Here is a 22,479-nt window from a genome sequence, read left to right as displayed (position 1 = left end):
TATGAAAGTATTATTTGTGCAAATGTTACAAATGTAAGGTGATGGACTGAACACCGTGCAAACGAGATGGGAAAAAACTGAGAACCCATACAAACGAGACGGTAAAAATGCGACGAAATATAATTCATTCTGGAACTGACTTGTGACCTAAGAATCATGACAGTTCACTGCATTGCTCTGGGGGTGAATCGCTACACGGCTACAAAATAAACATAAAATGGCAACGTGAAAACACAGCAAGCAGAGGGAGCATTGTTGGTGCAATCTGGCCAGGTGGCACCATCGTTAATAATAATACTTTCAATCTTGATTTGAAGCTTTCGTGACTGCAGGAATCCATACTCTTTGATTCTTTCGGTAAAGTCACGTAGGTAGAAAAATAATAGATCACGACATTTCGATCGCAACACAAGCAATCTTCATCAGGTGAGAAAACCACAGCAAGAAAAAAACTGCTTAAAAACTTTCATTTTATATCGCGTCATTCATGCCAACAGCATCCCACAACGCTGTACATTTATATACAAGGATCAAATCCCATGTACGTGGTTGGCTACGTACGGTGCGAAAGAAGCCCAACACTCACACACGTACATGCCGAGCAAATGAAAACCCTACTACTAAGCAAAATCTAAAATAAATAAACAAATTATAAAATGGCACAAAAAAGGCACAAACAACTAAAAAGTTATCAAAACAAAGACATTTGTACATATGATGCAAGTTAAATTCCCATTGGGGGATCGACTTAGACCACGATACCTCTGGGGTCATTAAAAGGGCTACCATTTTTTTGTAATGTCAACAGTGTAACGACTCCCCCTCGCCATAATAATTTGGAAGTTCAGGGCTGTAAGCAGGAGATGAGCTCTGCTCTAAGTTCATCGTAGCGAGAAACCACTTTGAGTTGTCATTTTAATCTGTGGCATCGCAAGAACGTGAGTGGCAGCGAAGGGCTTGGGGAAGCCTTCATCCAACAATGGACAGCCCCCCTGAGCTATGTAGCTCTTTTTCAGAAGCGACCTGGCCACAAATGATAGTTCAACGAAGTGGCTTATCACGTGGAAATGTATAGCAGCCAAATGCTTTTAAATGCATGTTTCTAAATGTGGAGGGAAAAAACGGAGGATGCGGAGAAAAATCCACACTCGCATGGGGAGAACATGCACTCTCCAAATATACAGGCGTCAGGGTCGGGATCGAACCCACGACCTCTTGCATGCCAGGCGAGACAGTTAACATCTCGCCACCGTGGCACTGATGACAATGGGCGTGACGACGATGATGATTTTAGCGGTGAACCTGAGGTGGCAGTCGGCACGGATGAGCAACTTCCATTCCCTCCGGCTGATCCACCACGCTTCCTGCCACGTGCCAAATGCCCTTCGAAGCACCGCCCGCCTGTGATGGGCCCTGTTCACAATGTGCAAGGCCACATTCGACACTCAGCTCAACGTGACTCTCCGATCCAACCTCCGACTCCAGCCGGGATGTCTGTAGGCGAGGTGAAAAGAAAACCTGGCAGCCGAGGGCAGCACTCTTCCAAACACCTTCCGGGACCACACGTGCAAGAACTTCCTCGCCAGATGCCTGGGGGCCAGCACGCGTACACACACGCACACACGGTGTTTGTTTATGCTCGTAAGATTACTTAGGAACTTTTATCAGACTAAGTCCCGTTGGCGGTAAGGCGGATCAGCGCGGGAGCCAAGAGCTTGGAACGAATAGTGACAAACGGCAGTGGCGGTGCGCGAGTTACCCCCACATGCCAAGCTCGAGTTAAGCCACGAAACGGCGACGAGCGGAGCGTGCCACTTTAGCCCCGCGCGTTTTTTAAGGACCCCCGCGAAGAGAGCGGATTGTTTAAACGTTAAAATGGGGATGCGTTTCCACGGGGGGGGGGGGGAGGATGGAAATGTTATCCCCCGACGGGACTCCGTGAAGCCAGCCTTCTCAACATAACAATGAAGTTGTGTTCTGCGTACCAGCCAAATGGGATTGCATCGTGGTTTAATCTCTTACCGAGCGTTATTCCAAGTCGCTGTTGAGACTGGAATATGTACGTGACAAGTAGCCACGTGTATACTAGATGTGGCGTGCCGGGTGCGTGAATATTTCCCCGTCGCAGACCCAGACACACCCGTTTGACGTCAAAACACGGATTTACATTAGAGATGAGATTGGATTGTGTTCATTTTCAATTTTAAGGAGCAATTTTGCGTTCGGCTGAGGATTACGTTTTTTACAACATGATTTTTTCCATTGGGAATGGAATGCTACCAGTGAGCAGTGTACCACGTGGTGGCAGTGACAGACTGGTCACTGTGAGCGGTTCTCCGCAAAAGAAGACATTATAGAAGTACTTTCTGAAGTCGATTCTAGTACCTCTCGACCACACTAGATGGCGTACCTTGCCACATGCCCTGCAACAAATCGTTAATCCGCATCGTTGCGAGTTGAACCGAAATCTTTCAACTCTCAAAAGGACGGAATTCTGCTAAATTAAGTGACAAACCGCACAGGTGATCGAGCAGAGAACATCAATCCACTGCATCTTGACAATTTAATTTAATCACGGACAGCTGGAATCCACAATGAATTCAAACCCCCAAGGTCTCTCAGCGGTTGATGTCTCAATTGTCTCGGACACGACCATTATGCGCCAACCCCCGGCACCAAGCCGACCATCTCCCGCATAGAGCGAGAAGTGGCAACATTGAGTAGTGCTACTCGTTTGCATTACACAAGTTCGATCCCTGCACGCAGATTCCATGAAACTGTCTTGAGCGCAAGAGTCATCTCGCAGGACCTCGGCAGTGTAAATATGAAATCTAAACCCGCACGGATATTATTGTATGACTGTCCTCGAAGATATGAAGACACGAACCAGATGGGAGTCAAATCACAGACTCGCCTTGGCTTCCAGCTGATCATATATTTAAGGCTGCCGCTTTTTACTATTTGTGTCAGGCTAAGGAGTTATCAGAAGAGTTTAGGAGTTATTATTATGCTTGAGGGTTATTGGCCAGGGATTATTGTACGGGCTTAGGGCGAGTGATGACGGTTCGTAGGGTTATGGACCGTGGGTGATTTAGGTTAGGGCTGAGGTTAGGAACCAATTCGTTCAGGGTTTAGGTTTTAGGTTTTAAGGTTATGGGGTCGAGTTCAGGTGCCGGGTTTATGGTTGTGGTCGGGTTAGAGTTTATAGTAGTAGCTAAGTGCGGCACTGGTTTGCTTGTCACGAATCTGGGAACGGTTTAAATGCCCTAATCGTACCGCATCAGACTAAGACTATTGATGTATACTGCACGAATCCGATTATCTATAAAGCTCTTCAGCACAGATGTCCAGTAGGGGCTGGTCAGAACGTTATGACAACAAACAGTACGAAGACACAATAGGAGTGCAAAGTATAGAAAAGGCAAACAAAGAACTTAAACATAAAAACAAATAAAACTAAACTATTTTTTTATGTTACCGGGTAAGACTCACTGAGCTATTAGTTTATTTTTCAGAAGCGACCTGGCCACAAATGATAGCTCATCTAAGTGGCTTTCCACGTGTACATTTATAGCAGCGAAATAAAGTACATAATTTAGACGCATGGAGGAGAAAAAACCGGAGGACCTGAAGAAAAAAAATCCACGCAAACTCCAAATATACAGCAGCAGGCGTCAGGGTCTGGATCGAACCCCCGACCTCCTGCACACCAGGCGAGGTAGTCAACATCACACCACCGCGTCACTCGCTCCACCTGATCCTCAACTCCTTGAGGCGCCCCCCACGGTTCCAGGTGTAGGAGACGGGTCTCGGTGGCGGAAGAGCACCACCACCATCCCTCCTCCTCGTCGTCCTCCTCGCCGTCGTCACAGCCACGGGGGGCAGCCCAGCCAGGTGGCCACGTGGTCCGGTGACCCCCACACGGACCCCTTTCACAGTGAGGGGTCCCACGTGCGGGGAGGTAAATCTCGGGATCTTACCGGGGGTCCCCTCCATGTCGTTGGGGTGGGGGGGGGGGGTCAAGGTGAAGGAGGCGAAGGTGAGGAAGTGAAGCGATGGTGAAGTAACGCTGGGCCAGTGGAGGCTGACAGAACCAACACGGAGCAAGAGGGGCCCAGGTAGAGAGGGAAACTCAGATGAAGGGACAGGCCGAGGGCGTCGAGAGGCAAGGCGACTGAAGAGAAGCGAGACGGGGGGGGGGGGTGCAGACGGGGGGGCAGCGTGAGCAGGGCAATTACAGGGGGCCAAGACGAGGGGTGGGGGGAGGAAATTAATTACAGAAGAGGGCAATGCGTGCGGGCAAGGAGACTAAGGGCAAGGCAGGGTCACGGGAGAGCCAGTAGAGTACAACAGGGGGCATTGCAGAGCGAGAGGGCAGGGCAGGGCTGTTGTGAGAAGAGTGCGGGGCAGGGGGCAGGGGGCAGGCGGCCGCGTCTCGCCGGAGCCCCACGCCGCCTCCACCCCCGGGTCACCCACGGTCCGGGCGGGGCCCGTGCGGCGAGCAGAGACGCCGTGGGTTCACGCGGCAGGGAGGTCAGAGAGAACAGGGGGGGAGGGGGGGGGCACGGAGACCAGGGATTGGGGCACGGAGACCAGGGGGGGAGCACGGGGACCAGGGTGGGGGGCACAGAGACCAGGGTGGGGGGCACGGGGAGCAGGGTGGGGGGGAGCACGGGGGCCAGGGGAGGCTACACGGTGACCGGGGGGGGCTCCACGTGGTGGAGGCTTCACGGTCCCCGCTCTCCACGCGACTCTCGTATTCCCCGCGTCTCGTCCCGCCTTCCGCGTCACGTGGCGCGGGGGCGGTGCTCGGTGTCAGCTCAGAGGTTTCCCCTCCGCGCGGTGTTTACTTTGGTTTCAGTGATTTCACGCTGTTCAAGCGCAACTCCACATGTCAACAACACGTGTGTTATTCCATCAGCCTATGGGGCCGTCCATAAATGACGTCACGCGATTTTGGACGATTTTTGACCCTCCCCCCCTCGTCACACCTCGTCACAAAAAGTCAGACCCCCCCCTCAAATATGACGTCACAAAGCTCTGCCCCCCCCCCCAAAAAACCATATTTCCATTTTCAAAATAAAACATGCTTCAAATCGCTTTAAACTATTGTCATTGTAGCGCGTATTTAATGTGGCGCTGCACTCTGATGTTGTAGGAGTGTTGTCATAACAATTAGTGTTGTTATAACAATTCTACATTTATTTAAAGTTGCGCATTTTGATGTGATGTCACATCTCTCACTCCCCCCCCCTTGTCACACATCGTCACAAATGTCACACCCCCCCCCCCCCCAGGTGCGTGACGTCATTTATGGACGGCACCTATTGGCTCTCCACACCAATGTTATCACGCGGCATTTCTTTAAAAAAAAACATGCTGTTATACGGCAAATGCTGGTATGATTCATGGAATGTACACGGGACATGTTTAAAAGTGCTGGCACTGGGTGAACTTACGTGCTCGGGTTAGGAGTTCTGTTTAATTTCAGCTATCGCAGCAGCGAGCGGTGCACCACCTTGTGTTTATATTTACTCAGTTGCTAAGCACAGATCCAAAGGCGCCCAAAAACGCCAAGGGGCGAGCTACAAACAGCGCAATTCAAAACTAAAAAACGACACACGTTTTATGCTACCACGTAGGGCCCACTAAGCTGTGTAGATCTTTTTCAAAAGCGACTTGGCCACAAATGATAACTCAACAAAGTGGCGTATTGTGTGTACATTTATAGCAGCCAAATACTCTTAAACGCATGTTTTTTTTTTTTATAAGGAGGGAAAAACCGGAGGACCCGGAGAAAAATTCACGCTACCACGGGGAGAGAGACACGTAAACTCCAAATATACAGCAGGCGTCTGGGTCGGGATCGAACCCATGACCTCCTGTAAACCAGGCCAGGTAGTTAACATCTCGCTACCGCGGCTATTAAAGTTGCCCTAGTTTAGCGTGTAACGCGTTTCTTGGATTTAGCGAGGTTATATTAAAATGTTTAATAAAAGCTTGCGGCGAAAAAAATTGTCGATGCTGGTGACGGTGATGATAGGAGGGAATTGAAAAGTGGAGCAGTGTGATGGAAGGATCAGCCAAGGGAAGTGTTGTGACCTGCGATGGGGTGAGTGGGTGGGTGAGTTGAGTGGCTGAGTTGAGTGGGTGAGTTCGTGAGTGGATTGCGATCCACTGTGTGAATGCAGCAGTGGTGAGATGAATCTGTCAGTCGTCCGGTAGGTCGACCTTGCACCAGAGAGCAGCCTCCAGACCAGGAGGTCGGCAATCTGCCACTCCGGAGCCGCATGCGGCTCTTTAAGGGTTTCATCGTGGTGACGTTATTCATGAAGGACCCACCGCCTCGTGTCCACATGCATGGAGAGTCTTGAAATATTGAATATGGCTCTTCTTGTTATTTTGGTTGCTGACTCCTTCTCTAGACAGTGACGTGATAGCAACACCGCGCCCCTGCTTTGCCTCTTAATCTACACTGAGCGGTGCCACCTTCTCTCTTTCCCTGCTATGGAGGGAATGATTGCCCAGTAAACATGGGCCAACGTTGAGCCAACGTTGGCCCAACATTGAGCCAACGTTGACATGTGGTTGGAACCATTGGACCAACGTTTACCCAACATTCCATGTTAACTATGTTGTTGCATGGGAGTAAAATTACATTTGTTTATTAATTCTCAGGGCTGAACATTTGCCCAACTTTCCCACCTGCTCTGCCACTGAGAGTGATAATGCTCATCACATGACAGCCGTGACAGTCGTATAACAGCCAGAGCTGGAATTGTTTTGCCAGATTAACAGCGTAACCAACCTTCGTAGAAATTTATGGGTTTTTGCTGTTATTCATTCATAGCCAATCCAGTTGAGACCATCAGCTCACATCACTTGAGAACCCATTTCAACTCGGAATCAGACCTCGAATCTCAACAATGCCAGCCCATGAGCTCTGGCTCAGCTATTATGAACTCCTTGATGTATCCAGATACCTATTTGATTTTTAAAAAAATCTATACCCAGATGCAATGAATGATGGTCACAGCGTTTTATTTCCTGGGGATGACTGATTAACGAGGCTTGATTTCTTTTTATTTAAAGCAGGAGTTAGGAGTTCACTTTATCAAGTAGTGCAGTGGTTCACGCGATGTTCTATGGACCCGGTGAACCGAATTCGAATCCTGGCCACGACTAACATTAGTGATGTCCGAACCGGCCCTGGGTGGACCCCTTCATTAACCCTCACTGATTGGCATGAAGTTAATGCATGCTCAAACAAAGTCACAACTCACAGCGTGAGGAGACCTTCACACAGCAGTGTGTTGCATTATTAGGCTTCCGTTTCAGTTGGTTTTGACCATTACAATGAAAACCCAGCTTGGACCGCGGCCATAATCAAGATTTGTGCCTCTGAGCCAGGCCCAAATTCCCATCGTTACCGTCGCAATTATAATCATCATCACCATGGCCTGAGCGGTCGTCTCTGGCCTTAATGTTTCACTGAACATTTTCTGGGTCGCATGGTAGACTGGATCGAGGTCGGGAGGTGGCACGTGACAGCTGTAGCCAGAGCCGCATCAAGATGTCTACTGGATGTGATGTGCCGGGTGTGGAGAGATGAAGACGGGCGATTGCACAAAACGTCTCACCCCGCCACCCACGCTTTGTAAGGCAGTGTTATTAGCGAATGTGTGTGAGATCTTTGTTATTTGTGCTTCACTGCCAAAGCAGGTTGTCTGGCTTGGCCACGTGAATGTGAAATTGTTGTTGTTGTTCAGCATCTCCATCAGCAGCCGTACGGAATAAGAAGGGCGCAGTGTCAAAACATGTTCTCACCTTGCCTCGTGTATGTCCTTTTCATGAAATCTTGACGTCACATTGCCGCGTGGTCGCTCCCTGGTGTGGCCCGACTACTGCCCGGTCCACCTGTCGCGAGGCGTCATTCATTGTTCAAACTCGCAGCGGCCTCTGCGCTTCTCAACTCCTGCCGCCCGACAAGCCTTGACAGCGGCACGGTTCACGCCTGCCCGCACATGACGTGGATTCCCAATTATCACTTTAATGGCTTGCCAATTAGCCAATCTGTGCTCTCGTACAGTGCGCGCGGAAAGGGCCGGAGAACCTCCCGGGAGGGTTCGGTGCAGCCGTGTTTCAGGGTGAAAGGAGTGCGGAAAAGAGGACAGGAGAGGCTCTCAATTGCCCCCCCCCCCCTCCAAACGCCATCGAGCAATGCCGTGCTGCGTTGTAGGATGAGTGTCCCCGCTTGCATTAATAAATCAAAGCGACGTCCACGCCGAAGGTAGTATCCATTTATCAAGCCTCATCTTGGCAGCGAGCAAAAGCCTTGGAATTCGCTTCAATCAAGAGATGGGGGGGGGGGGGCATGGGGTGGGGGGAGGGGGTGAGCGGGGAAGGGGGCTGTACGCAGCTCCCAACAGGGGGAGCCAGTGACGATTGAGCGTTTTACACACACACGGCGGTGGAAACCCGGGGTAGCTGCTGGGAGGAGACAGCCACTGTTGGTGTTGTGGCGCGGGTTTGGGGCGTGGTTGGGGGGGGGGCACCCCCAACTTGTGAACACAATGGCTTCAGGGACACTCATTCAAGTTTTGGACAAAAAATCACGGTGTTGTTTTGAGTCCGTGTTTTTCTCCCTTCAACAAGGGGACCGACGCACGAATGCTGACCGTGCCGACGACGACTGTTCCACGCACACAAACACATTCCTGCGGAGGGAGCTGGTAGGAACGTTGGCTTGCTCGGTCAACGGCCAGGGTCAACGGCGGCGTGGTGTATTCTGTAAATATGCCCGACTGTGAGGGCGGGCACAAGCCGGCGTGAGTAGGTTAAACGTTGAGTTGTATAAGGGCACCACGGGGTGACCAGCCCCTCCCCACCCAGCCCCTCCGCACCCTCCCCACCCAGCCCCTCCCCTTCCCACCCTCCCCTTCCCACCCAGCCCCTCCCTGCACGACGGACGGACGGACACAATAATCCACTGTGGGCTCGTGGAACCAGTGGGTTCCTACCAGTAAAACAGTGGTTAAACACGTGTCTTGCTGATGCTACCGCTGGCCTCTTTCTGCGTCGGCAGCGGTAGCACAAGCACAATTAACAACAATAAAAACATCAACACATTCGTCAAAAGTAATCGCCTTCAATGCAATAAAACCCCCCGGGAAGCGTTCACTCGTAGCAAAGCACCAACCTCCTAAGCGTGGCTGTGCCCAAGACTCTCGGGGGGGTTCACGGTGGACGCGGTGAGATGCCTCTCACGCTTCGAATCTCCCAGTGCGATATGGTTCGAGCTTGCAACAGAAATGCCCTCCTACCGTTGTACCGTTCTTACCTGCCCCCGACGGGACATCTGTGAAAAAAGAGCTTTATAGCTCATCGGATTCCTTTATAGCTTATCGAAACCACGCCTCGCAGTGGCCAGATGTTGACTACCTCGACTGGTATACAGGAGGTCGTGGGGTTCAATTCCGACCCTGACGCCTGCTGCTGTATATTTGGAGTTTGCATCTCTCTCGCCGTGGTCGCGTGGATTGTTTTCTACGGGTCTTCCAGGTTTTCCCTCCACATTTAGAAAAATGCGTCTGGATTCTTTAGATTGTTTCGTTGAGATACATTTCCTCATAATAAGCCACTTCGATGAGCTATCATGTGTGTCCAGGTCGCTTCTGAAAAATAAACTAATAGCTCAGTGAGCCTTACCTGGTAAGATAAAAAATATATTATTGTAGTTTTATTTGTATCGAAATTTTGTGTGATTTGTTTACCTTCCATATACTTTGCACTCATATCGTGTTTTTGTATTGTTTGTTGGTGTAACGTTCTAACCCGCCCCTACTGAACATCTGTGGAAAAAAGAGCTTTATAGCTAATCGGATTCCTCCAGTATAAATAAATATTCTGAATCTGAAAACGCATTTCTTTAAAATTGTTTTTTTTGTGTGTTCAGTTTGTTGTCCCCCCCCCCCGCGCCTCCGATTAGCACGGTTGGCTACGTACGGTGCGAAAGAAGTTGAACACACACACATTACATACACACATTACATACACACATTCCATTCGTACGTAAATTACCGTCGCCGTCGAGGCGGCCTGTGCGCCGACTGTAACCGCCGCGCTCGCTGTCAGCGGAGAAGGGAAAGCGTTGTGCCCTGTCAAGGTGCGGGTGTTGGGATTGAGCCACTGGCCTTCGGGGCTTCCGGCAGGTGTAGAGCCCAGATTTACAAAGTCTGGGTAGAGGAGGAGGAGGAGAGGGACGCAGGGTGGGGGGGGGGGTGCCGCAGTGATTGTCATTGCGCAATGGCGAGTCGGGCGTTCGGGCGGCCTCTCTCTCGTGGTTGTGTGTGCGCGCTGTAACTGCAGGGCGAGTGCGAGAATTCACAGCATCGCAAATTCGTTTGCCGTCTGGCATCCTTCGAGTCTCAGAACACTGTTGTTTACAGACGACTGATCCGTCATAAATAAATAATGCATTGAAACAAAAAATTGCACCCGCCACTTTGCAGATTACCCTTGGCTGCTGGCTTCCCGAAAACCCAATTAACACTTTGTACAGTTTAATTAACGTTTCTGTGTGGCTCTCAGCTTTTATGCCCCGAAAAAACACGTCTCTAATAGGCGACGTGAGCCGAAAAAGCCCGCTTCAAGACGCCGTGCACTCGCTTGCGGCTTGGGAGCGCCATCGCCGCAGGGAAGATGGAATAGGCAACGTGCAGATAATGGACATCGCTCGTTCGCCCCGCCACCTCCAGCGAGGAGACTTTGTGTACCTGTGAAGAGCCGCCGCTGCCACCATTCAGCGTCTGCGTCGCTCGGGTTTTGTTTTTATTTGATTTTTTTGCGCGATTCGCCGCGATCAGAGACACGCGGCCACCTGGGATGGCGACTTTCAGCCACCGCCGCGTTCCCGAGTTCCTCTGTGCCAGGCAACGGCGCCCGTCCTCCCGATGCGCGTTTACAAACATTGTTGTTTCGTGTTGTTGTTGTTGTTGTTTCGTGTTGTTGTTGTTGTTGTTGTTTTGATGCTTGCGACGAACTTCTACTCTGTAATTGCATTTCACGAACTTTTTGTTTGTAAGCACCATTGGGATGGCGTTTGCAAGCTTTCTGTTTTTGCACTCCAGTGGTGTAGGCAGCAGCCACCAATTCTTATTATTGCTGCAGTAGTATTGTTATTATTTACCTTTTTACTGCAGCAGCGAACGTCTTTCAATTACAGCAGTCGCTCAGTATCGCTTTTCTCTCTCTCTCTCTCGCTCCATGACCGTGATGTTTATAAGCAGTAGCCAGCGGTTTATCCACGGTATTAATAAGACATCTATTTATAAGATGGATATAACATCCGCAACCTGTACATGGACAACTTTCACAAGTGCTTAGAGCAGGCAACTGCACAAGTTAGAAGGTGACTTTTCCCGTGATGGTCACCATGCCAAAGTGGTAATTAGAGCGCAGATGCCATTATAAGGTGTCCGTGCCTGTTTATTTATTAAATTAAAACCGCCTACCCTTGCAAAGCGGCGTTTGTCTGGTGGGCAAGGAGGCAGATGGAACATCAGGCGCTGCGTCCCTTCCCTGTGCGCTGGCGTTCATTGATCACGTCCAGGACCCCCCCACCCACCCCGCCCCCCACAGCCCCTCCCGCCAGCCCCCGCTGCCGCCAGCTTGCATGGGGTCAGTGGTTCGCCGCATCTCCGCCGCGCGGTAGCGCGATGGATGATAATTAAACGGCAGGGGCGGTGGTGGAAACGTTCCCGTGCGCGGTGGCGGAGTCGTGGAGACGGAGCGATGGAATGAGCCTCGTGCGCACGCGCTCGGGGTGGATTTGTTACATCGCTGGAGCGTGGCAGGTTTGCAACAGGCTGCGGTTGAGGGGGCCTTCATCCAGCAGTGGATTGGCTAAAGTGCGCGTAACGATATAGTGTGGAGCGGTGGGGTAGTAGGTTAGCGCACTGCACCGTGAAAGCGGTGGCCTGAGGTTGCTCACTGCCGACGGATAACATCAGTGGCGGGTGCTGTCCGAACCGGTTCTGGGCCCTCCCCGTTCACCAAGCCGCCAGCGTGGCGAAGGAACGACCCCCTAATAGGTTGTGGCGAGGTCTTTATCCAGCGTTGGGTTGGATTGATAATAATGGGATGTGAAGTATTATTACTGTTGTTCTCATGTACATTGCATGTAAAGTCATCGAGTCTCGTTAACTCTGCAATGCACAGGTCATCTCTACATTCCCCACATTTACGAAATAAATCGCTTCTCGAAGCGAATCTCGACCAGCGGGAGGATCTCCACTGACCGCCGTCAATCGAAGAGTTCGGAGGCCACTACTGGGCAAGAAACAGCCAAAGAAAGGGAGGATTGGGAGGGGGAGAATGGAGAAGCCTTTGCTGAGCTGTGTGTGTATGTTGAACTTCTTTCGCACCGTACGTCGCCAACCAGGCTCATCGGAGGTCCGGGCGAAAGACAACACACTAAACACAAAAATCGGTTCGAAAGTAAAAGTGAGTTTTCACGATAGATTACTTAAATGAGGGAAGTTACCGGCTGACACCAACACCAAGATCGTCCACCACATCGGCACGAAGCTTCGCATCTTCAGTCGACTCAGAGGCAGTATCGTGACGGTTCAGGGGGTACAACTTGTGATGAGCCTAAATATCGCTATAGGCATCCTGTCTGCATTGGTAACGTGGATATTCTGATCCGTGCGTGTCCGTCGTAAATGATATCGCCGCATTCGCTGTCTTCGGTTACTTTGCACCGGCCTATATTTAAGAGCGCTTTCTCCTGCAGCGTGAGATCACTTTTTTGTTTATTTTTTTACAGCTCTCGTATGTATTCACATCCGCGGTCTCCCTTTCCACAAAGGGACGTTTGTCTCATTGAGCTCTCCACTCGCTCCACGAGTCGACTGCACGCGCCTGCGTCCCACGGACGCGCTGTAGTACGCCACTAGCCCCCCCCCCCCCCCCCCATACGCTTTCACAGTTTTACCGCTTACCGGTTGATCGGCACGATGCGTGACATTCCATTTACGCGCCTTGAACTCAGTACCTGAAGGAGCTCTCAGCACCGTTGGGGCGCGAAACGTCGGACAACCAGAAATGTCCATCGAAGGGCCGTGCGTATCCGCACGCTCTTGTTCATGGGTTATGTGTTTTTTTCTGATCCGACTCTTTGCGTGGTTAATTTTACCCCCGGTCCCGCTCACAAGGGGGGCGTTGGCGGGGGAGGGGGGATGCCACGATTGTCGCTTCAGCCTGTGCTCTATGTAAAGGCTATGGAACCATGATCTTTGGTCTCAAGATGCCGGTGACAGCACTCATCCCCATGAGCACAGAGACGACCGCGCGATGCCAATAAACATGACATTCAACCCCGCATGTCAAAACAGGCCACAAGGACACAGCGGTCGCTGGGGTCTTCATCACGTCGAGGTTTTGGGGTGCACCCCCCCCCCCCCACCACGTGACTGCAAGCATGAGAATGCAGGAGACGGGCCAAGGGTCCCCTTACAAGATCCAACGGGACTGAAATGTAATGGGTCAAGGGTGAGCCCAACAAAACGTTGACCAGTTGATCCTCGTACAAAATAAACGTGGCCCAAAAAAACAAAAGACGGAACGAACCGGTAAAACTGCTCGTGAAAAGTCAGCTCGTTTCAAGACTCGACGAGTGCCTCCCGCTGCGTAGCCCTGCGCACATCTCCCACGAAGCAGCTGCCACCCACAACAACAAAAAAACACCGCAGCGTTGGTCGTTACTGTGCCGGGCGGTCAAGGGCCTTGCAGCCGATCGCAACTCGAAGTAGAGCGTGGAATTAGGGGGGGGGGGGGGGGGGAAATACCTCGACAAGAGTTCGGTTTCACACAAACAAGATGTTATCCCCCCCCCACCCCCCGCACGCAGGACAGCCAGGCCACCGATGATGTTCAAACCTCAGCGCATTGTTATCCTGATGGAGTCGGCCAGCTGCAGCTGGATACCGATTAGAACACATTTGTAAACCCATAATTCATTAAAAAAAAGTTGAGTCGTGGCAGAGCCGCAGATGCGTGAGCTAACAGGAGGTTCCCATTTTAACCCCATCCGGTCAAGCGCTGCAATAAGCGAGCACCTATTATGGCTCGCACGGCACACGAAGGGGTTAGGGGCCATCACCATACCCAAGCACCTATGTATGCCCCCCAGTGCTAATGTTTGCACAACAACAATAACTCTGATCGAGCTGCACGCGATTGTACAGGAGGCACAATATCGCAGCGTGGCATGGCTGAGAGAGTGAAAAGCTGACACGCGTGTGCTTTGTTTATGGCCGTTAAACAACCTCGTTAGTTGTGCAATAATTCCTTAAGAACTCTGTACTCCTTCTATCCAATATTGATGCATTTTTGTGTCTTGTGTGTTTGCTGTTGCTGCTGATGCGTTCACGCAGCACCACGGATCTCCCGTGTGAACAAATCAAATAGACTCCATCCCTTTGTGAATTACACGCCGTGCTGCTAACTGTTCGTCATAACAACTTAACCATGCCTCCATTCCTCTTGGTCTGCAAAGACTGAGACACCACAGTTAGCCATCTGGGTGGGGGGGGGGGACATTACTGCCCCTTAGCCTGGGGAACAAAACGCGACGAGGCTCACGGTGCACCTTGCAGCGCAGCGCACACACCGACGTGTTGAACTAAACGTGCACGCGACTGCCGGCGTCTTCCCAGCGCTAACAAAAACAATATTTGAAAGTGCAGCCCTGCAATTTCTTGCTCTATACAGCGCCTCTCTGGGGGCAATTTGGCCTTGTTCTGCCACGCTGGCCAGACGGTGAGAGTGCCCACACTTTACCCCAACAGTTTCCAATGTGGCCATCGTTTTTTGTGCCTGTCTTCTTCTTAAGTGACCCTAGGGGAAACGGTAGTGCCGAATTTGTTGCTGGTACCCCCCGTTTGAACGATTGTTCATGTTATCTGCCGCACTGACACACGCAGTCACGATTGTGACCTGGCCCTGTACCACGGGCAAAGGCAAGCGGTGGGTGTCATCCAAGTCGATGAAAAAAAATGTGACTCATGAAACCAAGTGACCACAACACTCGAGCGATCTTCGATGTTGTATTATTTACCTTTCGCCAAGTTCGTGTGCCACGCCTGGACAGCATTATGAACGTGAAATCCGATCAAAAACGAATTCTCGTGCAGCGCAAGTGTTTTAATATTCAATACCATGCACGGCACTATTTGCTTTAAGTTGCGGTTATTATATTGCACGCAGCCCAATAGCCTATACCACGGGCAGAACATACTAATGAAATACCAGCAAATGCAGAGGTTACGTCTATGCAAGCTTGACTCATTGATTCCACCGTGCGAGGAATTAATCATACACACTATTCATTGGCCCTATATCTTTACATATAAGCGTGGACTCTGCAGATCGTGGCCTAACGCTATGATCTATCCGCTGCTGGACGAAAGGCTCCAGAAGCCTCCGTCATCTCTCACGTTCTTGGAATTCAACAATCCATCTAGCTCCTGGCACACCGGCTAATTTCGGGCTCTACATACGCGCGCACGTGAGCCCTATTCACACGTACCAAGTCGCACACACGCACGCACGCTTGTCGTGGGACATCGCGCTGTCTGAATAGCTGCGGGGTAGTGGTGTGGCTTGCAACGTGCCACGTGCCTCAAGCGAGCCAGGCCCGGGCTGACAATGGCCTAGGATTGGTTGCGGGCAGGTGGGACGAGTGACCAATCAGTCACTGACCTCCAACCCCAGGCCTCCACTCCTTAACCCCCCAATCATTACTCAGCATTGGGCAGCCACCCGCTCAGCATGACCGCCCCCGCCTCGTGCAACTGCCCCGACGCCCTCTCTGCCTTGAATCAACCCCCCAAAAGGAAGCAGAAGATGGCTCCCATAATCACAGCTTTACCCCCCCCCATACTCATCTTCCCCCACAAACTCATACCTCCTCCATAGCCCCGCTCACCTCTCTCTTTAGCAGGGGGTCAAGGACTCAACTGGTAAATTTGTCTCCAAAGGTCAAAGTGTCTTGCTTGTTCAACCTGTGTGTGTTGAACTTCTTTCGCACCGTACGTAGCCAACCGTGCTAATCGGGGTGTGGCACAATGTTCATGATCGGTGGTGGCCTTGAAAAGCCAGTGGTGAGAATTCCACACTTTCATAGCAAGGCCCAAACCTCCCCTTGAAGTATTTGATCTTGACTTTGCCACGGAGTGGTGGGCCACATTACCCATCCCAGATGGTATGATGGGATGAGTGGACACCCTCCCTCGAGTGCGATTTGAACTCTGAACCGAGTGCCTCCACCAGTCACAGTGCAAGCCGCTCTGATGCGTGTGTTATGTATGCTGGTTGGGTGACTGATGGAGAGATTGACACAAGAACTATGGAGTGGAGACTCCGAGAGACGACGGGAAGGGAAGCAGAGGGAGACAGGCAGCAGAGAGACAACATCGCAGAGTTGGGAGGCCGCGACTCCACTGGAGCAACTGGAAAAAGGAAGAAACAGAGGACAATTGAGGATGCCCTTTCTCAGCAGTGGGACACTGCAGACAGACCACAACAGCAGCAGCAGCGACGTTATAGAAGAGAGGGTGCGCAGCGGCAAGTACGTTCCAATGTTAACCGGGTGACCTGAGTTTGCCACGGTGGCGAGATATTAACTACCTCGCCTGGTATACAGGAAATCTTGGGTTCGATCCCGACCCTGACGCCTGCTGTATATTTGGAGTGTGCATATCTCTCTCCCCGTGGTCGTGTGGATTTGTCTCCGAGTCCGCCGGTTTTTCCCTCCACATTTAGATTCAACGTGCATTTAGAGTATCTGGATGCTATAAATTTCCACTTGATAAGCCACTTTGTTGAACTATAATTTGTGGACAGGTCGCTTCTTAAAAAGAGCTATACAGCTCAGTGGGCCTTGCCTGGTAAAATAAAAAAAAAAGTTCAGTCCAGTTCGATTCCCGGCCACGGCTACCATCGGTGGCGAATTTTATCCGAACAGGCATGGGCCCTGCACCCCCCTCCTCCTCCCCCCCCGAAATAATCCTCAGTGACCAACGTGGTGACCAAACAACTCCCACGACCGACGTGGCGTGGTGAAGGATGGTCGGACAGGCTCCATGCCCGATACAGCGTGTGGTGGCCTTCATCCAGAAGTGGATTTAAAAAAGGGGGTTGCAAATTATTATAATTTAATTGACACTGTGAGGAGGATCTGATTAAATCCGAGTGTCCTGCAATTCCCCCCATGCCCACTTTAAGAAATAAAGAACACATGAGCGCCGACTTGGTTTATTCAATTAAAACTGCGACATGGCAAATGTTTATAATTAGACTGGAGCGAGTGAGCGAGTGAGGGAACGTCCCCCCTCCCTTCCTTGCCCTTGGACTGGCACTTGCAGGGAGGAGCAGAGAGCAGATTCGGCGATTGGCGGACCGATGCCTCGGCCGCACGGCTAAAGGAGGAGGGGTGACGGGAGGGAAGCTCGGGGAGACGACGATTGCTCCTTCGCTCTCGCTACGCCGCCGAGAAGCAATATTTCCACCGCGTCAATGGACACACGAATGACTTTATGCTTGTTTCAACTTTTTTAAACGTGAACTTTTTTTTCTTCAATTCCGGCAATGACATTTAACTGCTGCACTATGTCACATAACCCCCGCCCCCGCCCTCGTCGAAATATAGCCTGGTCTTAAGATGAACGAAATGGCAAATGTATACATTACAAGTGCTAACAGGATGGATTCTTAAATTACATCTGTTGTATGTGTGTGTCTTTGCATGTGTATGTGAGGAGCGGTAGTGTAGCGGTTAGTGTGCTGCATTACTTACTCGGCGACCCGAGTTCGATTCTCGCTCACGACTAACACCAGTGACGACTATCTGAACCGGTCCTGGGCCTCCCCTAGGTCTACTCAGCCTCAAATGAGTACCTGGTGCGGTGTGTAAACATCGCCACTTTGGAGGCAAAGGCGGCCGGGCGTGGTGTTGGCTACCCAACATTTAATAGCTGCTCGCTGGCCTTAATAGGTGCTTGCTAACAGCAATGTCCCCTTTCAGTCCGTATGACGCACGTGCGGCACGCATGGCTCTGAGCTTCAGCTGGCAAGCACCATTTGACGCTATGTGGTGAACCCTCGCTTTTGTGCGTGTTTTTTTTTATTTGCGAATTTCGCATATTCGCGAGTTACTAAATTACGTTTACTAATTCCCTATTCGCGAGTGTACGTAGTGCCTACAGACGACCCACATTGGGGAGGAGCGCGCAGAACGTTGCTGCCTGTGAAGCTGTCTGCTAAGATGAGGCACGACCCCTCGGCTGCCCGCTTCGTCCTCAAGTCTCGCAGTCGTCCCGCTCTGTACTCGCTGTCGTGCACGTTTACTTCATGTTGTACATACTCGCTGGTTGATTGCCCCCTTGATCGTGGGTTGCCAAGCGTTCGACGAGGGGGGAAAGTGCGTCCGCTGAAAACAATGCGGGAGAATGTGATGCGTTTGAGTGAAAGGGTAAAAGCGGGTCGATGGGTGAGATGCCGGTGAGGGTGCGTCGGCGGTAGGTCGACACTTTGGTGTAAACGAGTCGACTGCGAGGTCCATTTGAAAGAACGCGAATGCAATCGGGCAAAGTGTTGCGGCTCTCGCTACTGAGGGTGCTAAAATGATGACAACTGTGATGGCGTTGTTATCAAACACCTGCCCCTCCCGAGGGGTCATCCTCCTGAATTCCTCACCATCACCACCGCATCCGTCGTCGTCAGATCATTAACATCATCATCAAAGGTAATTACAACACATAGTTCTTCATAGTTTATTATTTATTGTAGTCATTGTTATTAAACGTCTACAATTCCCCCTCTATGTTCTCTCGTACCAGGAACATAACACCCATTTTCCCTTTGTGACGTTTCTGCATTCGCGAATTCTTCATTCACGAGCGTCTTCAAGAACGCAACCGTCGCGGATAGAGAGGACTGCCTGTGCTAGCCAATGGGATCATACTCTTAGGTGTTTTCGGTAAAGTCACGTAGGTAAAAAATTAAAATGACTAAAAGTAAAGTAAAAATAAAATAAAAATCACGACGTTTCGGATCACTCGACCCACGGATCGCTTGGCAGCGCCTCCAAAAGGATAAATTTGGCCTACTCTTCCACTTAGGAAGAAACAAACACGATGTTGTACATATTCGTATGTATGTTGCACTTCTTTCGCACCGTACGTAGTCAACCGTGCTAATCGGAGGCGCGGGGGAAAGACAACAAACGAAAACACAAAAAGCAGTGCTTAAGAAATGAGCTTACAATCTCGTTGATTTAAAAGTGCATAGCTCCAGTGGCTTCCTAACATCGGAAGGAAGAGCGTTCCAGACGACTGCAGCAGAGCACCTGGAAGTGCGCTTTGTAATGAACGTCGCTGCTGCGAGGATGACGAGCGGAGTTCGCGTGATGGTGGTTTACGCTCCATGACGAGATGAGCAAATGTATCGTGGTTCATTTGTGGCAAGCACGTGTGTGTGTAATGCGTGCGACCTCATCATGTATTCGTTCGGCATATACATATATATGTGTGTGTGTGTCTATTAACACAAACTCCACACTCTTACACAGAGCCGTGCATCTCTCATCATCGAAATCAACTGACGCTCGTAACGCGTCTGACGTGGCTCATTAAGCGATCCAACAATTGACAGATTAAACGCAGCAGCAGCAGAAGCAGCGACGGCGGCGCTTCGATTTCCCTACAGGGGCCGGCGAGAATGAACAGCAAAATGCCATAATCAATGTTTGCCCCTGGATATTACTGATATGACAAATAAATAATACCGCACACGCACACTTCGTGTTTAGCGGTATGAAGCGCCGCGGCCGTTTACCCGGTCTCGTCGGAGGCTAAGCAGCTTTGAGCCTGGCTAATGCCTCGATATAGGGCGACATCAGCAGGGTGGGAAGATGTATCCTCTGGTACTCATTACCGGACACCTCCATCTGATATTCGTCTCTGGCTTAACTATCATCAGCGCCAACGGCAGTGGCAGCAGCAACCGTGGTCAATCCGCTGCTTGCTGCAAATAAACTCGCTCGCTCACTCCCTCACTCCAGTCTAATTATAAACATTTGCCATGCCGCAAACCAAGTCGGCGCTTATGTGTTCTTTTTTTCTTGAAGTGGGCATGGTGGGGGGGGGGGACTTTCAGGACACTCGGAGTTCATCAGAGTATTCTAACAGTGTCACTTAAATAAATTATATAAATAATTTGAAACCCCTGTCTTTATCCACTGCTGGATGAAGGCCACACCACAACGCTGTATCGGCCATGGGGCCTGTTGCATCAAACGTCACCACGCCACGCCGGTTGTGGCAGTGGTTTGGTCATAATTCACCATGTTGGTCACTGAGGATTGGTTCGGAAGGGCTGGGCAGGGACCATGCCGGTTCGGATATAATTCGCCACATGTGTCAGCCGTGGCCGGGCATCGAACTAAACTTAACAATTTGTTTTAGCAGGTAAGGCCCACTGGGCTTTGCATCTCTTTTTCAAAAGCGACCTGGCTACAAATGATAGCCCAACGAAGTGGCTTATCATGTGGAAATGTATAGCAGCCAAATACTCTTAAACGCATGTTTTTAAATCTGGAGAGAAAATCTGGAGAGAAAACCCGGAAGACCCGGAGAGACATGCAAACTCCAAATATACAGGAGGCGTCAGGGTCGGGACCGTACCCACGTCCTCCTGCATACCACGCGAGGTAGTTAACATCTCGCCTCCGTAGCGCCCACGGCCTCCCCAAGGCGCAACCATCCCTCACGCTCCTGCGATGTAATAATCCATCTGGCTCCGGCACATGAACCGATTCCATCGCTCCACCTCCTCAATGGACGTGCACCTCGGACGCGTTCCTTGACTTCACAAGTGCACGTGAGATTGCACGGTCGCATCACTTACGAGCGTTACCCGTGCAGGATGTTTTCGATAAACCCAGTCGACAGATGAGGGGGCTTCATGATTAAGTCATGGGAGGTTACCGGCTGATTCAGGGACGTGTCTTCATGATATGAAAATCAAGCTCATTGTTATCATGAAAACTATATATTTTTATCACGGTTGCAGCCAGCAACACGGATAATTATTTTCATTCCGCTTGAGCACTCAGGAGGTCTTCATCGAGTCTCAAGACTCTTTTTTCAGGAGGGTCCTGTCAGATTTTCCCAGGAGGCGGGATGGGTGATATTGCAAACGTGTAAACTCAATTGAGTCATTTTGCAGGACATTTCAGCATTCGGGTGTGGTTTTGGCCAATACCAGTTGCATCGTGTGTTTGTGTGTTTAGCCATGTGAGGATTATATGAATCGGTTCTGGGCCTCCCCTAGGTCGATTTAGCTTGAAATGAGTACCTGGTGTGGTGTGTAAACATCGCCACTTGGGAGACAAAGACGGCCGGACGTGGTGTTGGCTACCTAGCACTGAATGGGTGCTGGCCGACCTTAGAAGTTGTTCGCTGACAGCAGCTGCCCCAACAGCCTGTGAAGGATCTAGAGGGAGATCTTCGCCTTTGTCTGTCAGAAAAAACCGGGGAACTCGCAAAAACCCCATGCAGAACAGGGGGGGGAGACATACAACCTCCAGGGCAGAGAGGGCGCACCCGCGTTCGGAATCGAACTCAGGTCACGAGTGTAAGCACCGTGTCCACCACCCTGCCGCCCAAGGGCGCACTCTGGCAGGATACAACAGACTGATCAATGCGTTTCTTGAATTACGCAAGGTCACATCAAACAATGCAATATACAGGAAAGGATGGAATATAAATAAAATTAACGTCACAAAGATTTCTCGCTTCGATGAACAGTTGACGACGGCGGTGGTAGTGATGACAACGATGACCCTAAAGAGGTGGGCATCGCGTAATCTCCCCCCCCCCCACCACCACCCACTCACCCTGGCTCGGCCGACGGGGTACAAGCTGCTCGCCACAGGCAGGGAGCCAACCGCCGTACAGAGAGGGAAGTGATCACGACTCCCGGGACGAGCGACGGTTCGGGTTACACGCCCGGTGCGCGGCGCGGCGTTGTTGCCAAGCGCTCTGCATCCCCCCCACCCCTCCACCCGCCCCCCTTCTTCTTCAGTGGGGGGGGGGGGTAACGTCAGGAACGCAAGTCAGGAGTTGGGGGAACGTCTCCAACCACGCGCTGTCAAGAAGGCGCGCGCCGTCCATCATCGCACCCGTGGCGGCTGCGAGTCTCGTTTGGAGGATGCGGGAGATGCTGCCGAGCGAATTTGCGGCCGCACCGCATAGGCGACAAATACAAAGGACCCCCCCCCCACCCATTACCGACACCCCCAGCCCACACCCCTCCCACTCCCCCTATATAGCCTTCAACAGACTGTTGGGGAAAGTGCTGTTGGCGAGCCACCTTTGAAGGTCGGAACATATGTATACTGTATGTGGCCACACG

General features: G+C 51.2%; 1 protein-coding gene across 1 annotated transcript in view; it reads right to left on the bottom strand.

The window, feature by feature from the left end:
• Positions 1-4,189, bottom strand: part of SFI1 (SFI1 centrin binding protein) — a 43,931-nt gene extending 39,742 nt beyond the window's left edge. Inside the window, exons 1-3 of the mRNA XM_078861324.1 lie at positions 3,755-4,189; positions 1,519-1,590; positions 1,303-1,413 (exon numbers count right to left, since the gene is read on the bottom strand). Of these exons, the coding sequence (XP_078717450.1) occupies positions 1,303-1,413; positions 1,519-1,590; positions 3,755-3,996 (425 nt within the window). The 5' untranslated portion in view covers positions 3,997-4,189. The remainder of the gene's footprint in view (positions 1-1,302; positions 1,414-1,518; positions 1,591-3,754) is intronic.
• Positions 4,190-22,479: the final 18,290 nt, after the last annotated feature.

This window comes from Lampetra fluviatilis, chromosome 12 (assembly GCF_964198595.1).
Source record: "Lampetra fluviatilis chromosome 12, kcLamFluv1.1, whole genome shotgun sequence".
In the NCBI taxonomy this organism is placed as follows: Eukaryota; Metazoa; Chordata; class Hyperoartia; order Petromyzontiformes; family Petromyzontidae; genus Lampetra; species Lampetra fluviatilis.
This window is presented reverse-complemented; position numbering and strand designations above follow the sequence as displayed.